Raw genomic sequence first — 5000 nt, forward strand, 5'->3', positions numbered from 1 at the left:
ACACAGTGACACACACACACACAGTGACACACACACACAGTGACACACATAGTGACACACACACAGTGACACACACACACAGTGACACACACACACAGTGACACACACACACAGTGACACACACACACACAGTGACACACACACAGTGACACACACACAATGACACACACACACACACAGTGACACACACACAGTGACACACACACACACAGTGACACACACACACAGTGACACACACACACAGTGACACACACACAGTGACACACACACACACAGTGACACACACAGTGACACACACACAGTGACACACACACACACAGTGACACACACACACAGTGACACACACACACAGTGACACACACACACAGTGACACACACACACAGTGACACACACACAGTGACACACACACAGTGACACACACAGTGACACACACACACAGTGACACACACACACACACACAGTGACACACACACACACACACAGTGACACACACACAGTGACACACACACAGTGACACACACACAGTGACACACACAGTGACACACACACACAGTGACACACACACACAGTGACACACACACAGTGACACACACACACAGTGACACACACACACAGTGACACACACACACAGTGACACACACACACAGTGACACACACACACAGTGACACACACACACACACACAGTGACACACACACAGTGACACACACACAGTGACACACACACAGTGACACACACACAGTGACACACACAGTGACACACACACACAGTGACACACACACACAGTGACACACACACAGTGACACACACACACAGTGACACACACACACAGTGACACACACACACAGTGACACACACACACACACAGTGACACACACACACAGTGACACACACACACAGTGACACACACACACACACAGTGACACACACACACACACAGTGACACACACACACAGTGACACACACACACAGTGACACACACACACACACACAGTGACACACACACACACACAGTGACACACACACACACACAGTGACACACACACACAGTGACACACACACACACAGTGACACACACACACAGTGACACACACACACACACAGTGACACACACACACACACAGTGACACACACACACAGTGACACACACACACACAGTGACACACACACACACACAGTGACACACACACACACACAGTGACACACACACACAGTGACACACACACACAGTGACACACACACACAGTGACACACACACACACACAGTGACACACACACACAGTGACACACACACACACACAGTGACACACACACACACACAGTGACACACACACACAGTGACACACACACACAGTGACACACACACACACACAGTGACACACACACACACACAGTGACACACACACACAGTGACACACACACACAGTGACACACACACACACACAGTGACACACACACACAGTGACACACTCACAGTGACACACACACACAGTGACACACACACACAGTGACACACACACACACAGTGACACACACAGTGACACACACACACAGTGACACACACACACACAGTGACACACACAGTGACACACACACACAGTGACACACACACACAGTGACACACACACACAGTGACACACACACACAGTGACACACAGTGACACACACACACAGTGACACACACACACAGTGACACACAGTGACACACACACACAGTGACACACACAGTGACACACACAGTGACACACACACACAGTGACACACACAGTGACACACACAGTGACACAGTGACACACACAGTGACACACACAGTGACACACACAGTGACACACACACACAGTGACACACACAGTGACACACACAGTGACACAGTGACACACACAGTGACACACACAGTGACACACACAGTGACACACACACACACACAGTGACACACACACACACACAGTGACACACACACACAGTGACACACACAGTGACACACACACATGAGTGTGTGGGTGAGTGAGTGGGTGAGTGAGTGGTGAGTGAGTGGTGAGTGTGTGGGTGAGTGAGTGGTGAGTGAGTGGTGAGTGTGTGGGTGAGTGAGTGGGTGAGTGAGTGGTGAGTGTGTGGGTGAGTTAGTGGTTTAGTGGTGAGTGTGTGGGTGAGTGAGTGGGTGAGTGAGTGGTGAGTGTGTGGGTGAGTGAGTGGGTGAGTGAGTGGTGAGTGAGTGGTGAGTGAGTGGGTGAGTGAGTGGGTGAGTGAGTGGTGAGTGTGTGGGTGAGTGAGTGGTGAGTGAGTGGTGAGTGTGGTGAGTGTGTGGGTGAGTGAGTGGGTGAGTGAGTGGGTGAGTGAGTGGTGAGTGTGTGGGTGAGTGAGTGGGTGAGTGAGTGGTGAGTGAGTGGTGAGTGTGTGGGTGAGTGAGTGGTGAGTGAGTGGTGAGTGTGTGGGTGAGTGAGTGGGTGAGTGAGTGGTGAGTGAGTGGTGAGTGTGTGGGTGAGTGAGTGGTGAGTGAGTGGTGAGTGAGTGGGTGAGTGAGTGGTGAGTGAGTGGTGAGTGTGTGGGTGAGTGAGTGGTGAGTGAGTGGTGAGTGAGTGGTGAGTGTGTGGGTGAGTGAGTGAGTGAGTGAGTGGTGAGTGAGTGGTGAGTGTGTGGGTGAGTGAGTGGTGAGTGAGTGGTGAGTGAGTGGGTGAGTGAGTGGTGAGTGAGTGGTGAGTGTGTGGGTGAGTGAGTGGTGAGTGAGTGGTGAGTGAGTGGTGAGTGTGTGGGTGAGTGAGTGGTGAGTGAGTGGTGAGTGAGTGGTGAGTGGGTGGGTGAGTGGGTGAGTGAGTGGTGAGTGTGTGGGTGAGTGAGTGGTGAGTGTGTGGGTGAGTGAGTGGGTGAGTGAGTGGTGAGTGAGTGGTGAGTGTGTGGGTGAGTGGGTGGGTGAGTGAGTGGTGAGTGTGTGGGTGAGTGAGTGGGTGAGTGAGTGAGTGAGTGGGTGGGTGAGTGTGTGGGTGAGTGAGTGGGTGAGTGAGTGGTGAGTGAGTGGTGAGTGTGTGGGTGAGTGAGTGGGTGAGTGAGTGGTGAGTGAGTGGTGAGTGTGTGGGTGAGTGAGTGGTGAGTGAGTGGTGAGTGAGTGGTGAGTGTGTGGGTGAGTGAGTGGTGGTGAGTGAGTGGTGAGTGAGTGGTGAGTGGGTGGGTGAGTGGGTGAGTGAGTGGTGAGTGTGTGGGTGAGTGAGTGGTGAGTGTGTGGGTGAGTGAGTGGGTGAGTGAGTGGTGAGTGAGTGGTGAGTGTGTGGGTGAGTGGGTGGGTGAGTGAGTGGTGAGTGTGTGGGTGAGTGAGTGGGTGAGTGAGTGGTGAGTGTGTGGGTGAGTGAGTGGGTGAGTGAGTGGTGAGTGAGTGAGTGTGTGGGTGAGTGAGTGAGTGAGTGGGTGGGTGAGTTAGTGGTTTAGTGGTGAGTGTGTGGGTGAGTGAGTGGGTGAGTGAGTGAGTGAGTGGGTGGGTGAGTTAGTGGTTTAGTGGTGAGTGTGTGGGGTGAGTGAGTGGGTGAGTGAGTGGGTGAGTGAGTGGTGAGTGTGTGGGTGAGTGAGTGGGTGAGTGAGTGGTGAGTGTGTGGGTGAGTGAGTGGGTGAGTGAGTGGTGAGTGAGTGAGTGTGTGGGTGAGTGAGTGAGTGAGTGGGTGGGTGAGTTAGTGGTTTAGTGGTGAGTGTGTGGGTGAGTGAGTGGGTGAGTGAGTGGTGAGTGAGTGAGTGTGTGGGTGAGTGAGTGAGTGAGTGGGTGGGTGAGTTAGTGGTTTAGTGGTGAGTGTGTGGGTGAGTGAGTGGGTGAGTGAGTGGGTGAGTGAGTGGTGAGTGTGTGGGTGAGTGAGTGGGTGAGTGAGTGGTGAGTGAGTGGGTGAGTGAGTGGTGAGTGAGTGAGTGGGCGAGTGAGTGGGTGGGGGGGTGAGTGGGTGGGTGGGTGAGTCGGTGAGTGGGTGAGTGAGTGGTGAGTGAGTGGGTGAGTGAGTGGTGAGTGAGTGAGTGGGCGAGTGAGTGGTTGGGGGGGTGAGTGGGTGGGTGGGTGAGTGTGTGGGTGAGTGAGTGAGTGAGTGTGTGGGTGAGTGAGTGGGTGAGTGAGTGGTGAGTGTGTGGGTGAGTGAGTTGGTGAGTGAGTGGTGAGTGAGTGGGTGAGTGAGTGGTGAGTGAGTGAGTGGGCGAGTGAGTGGGTGGGGGGGTGAGTGGGTGGGGGGGGTGAGTGGGTGGGGGGGGTGAGTGGGTGGGTGGGTGGGTGAGTGAGTGGTTGATTGGGTGGACGAGTGAGTGGGTGAGTGGGTGAGTGAGTGGGCGAGTGAGTGGGTGGGTGGGTGAGTGTGTGGGTGAGTGAGTGAGTGAGTGAGTGAGTGAGTGGGTGAGTGGGTGTGTGGGTGAGTGAGTGAGTGGGTGAGTGGTGAGTGAGTGACTCACCTTTCACGATCTTTGCAGTAAATTGTCGGGACCTTGATGTGGAAATCCGATTCAACGTCCACAAATTCATCTAGACACAAGAGACACACACACACACACTTAGACACTCACCCACTCACTCACTCACTCACCCACTCAGACACTCACTCACTCAGACACTCACTCACCCACCCACCGACTCACTCACTCACCACTCACTCACCCACTCACTCACTCACCCAATCAGACACTCACTCACCCACTCAGACACTCAGACACTCACTCACCCACTCAGACACTCACTCACTCACTCACCACTCACCCACTCACCCACTCACTCATCAAATAACTCACCAACTCACTCACTCACCCCCCACCCACTCACCCCCCCACCCACTCACCCACCCACTCACCCACTAACTCACTTACCCTCTCCCCGTGTCTCTCTCACCGTGTCTCTCTCCCCGTGTCTCTCCCCGTGTCTCTCTCTCTCCCCGTGTCTCTCTCCCCGTGTCTCTCTCCCCGTGTCTCTCTCTCTCTCCCCGTGTCTCTCTCCCCGTGTCTCTCTCTCTCTCCCCGTGTCTCTCTCCCCGTGTCTCTCTCCCCGTGTCTCT

General features: G+C 54.1%; 1 protein-coding gene across 1 annotated transcript in view; it reads right to left on the reverse strand.

Annotated features, from left to right (window-relative positions):
* Positions 1-4407: 4407 nt before the first annotated feature.
* Positions 4408-5000, reverse strand: part of LOC144954950 (terminal uridylyltransferase 4-like) — a gene marked incomplete at its 3' end in the record, with an annotated part of 18212 nt that continues 17619 nt past the window's right edge. The window contains exon 7 of the mRNA XM_078885314.1: positions 4408-4477. Coding sequence (XP_078741440.1) covers positions 4408-4477 — 70 coding nt within the window. The remainder of the gene's footprint in view (positions 4478-5000) is intronic.

Source organism: Lampetra fluviatilis, unplaced genomic scaffold (assembly GCF_964198595.1).
Source record: "Lampetra fluviatilis unplaced genomic scaffold, kcLamFluv1.1 SCAFFOLD_167, whole genome shotgun sequence".
Classification (NCBI taxonomy): Eukaryota; Metazoa; Chordata; class Hyperoartia; order Petromyzontiformes; family Petromyzontidae; genus Lampetra; species Lampetra fluviatilis.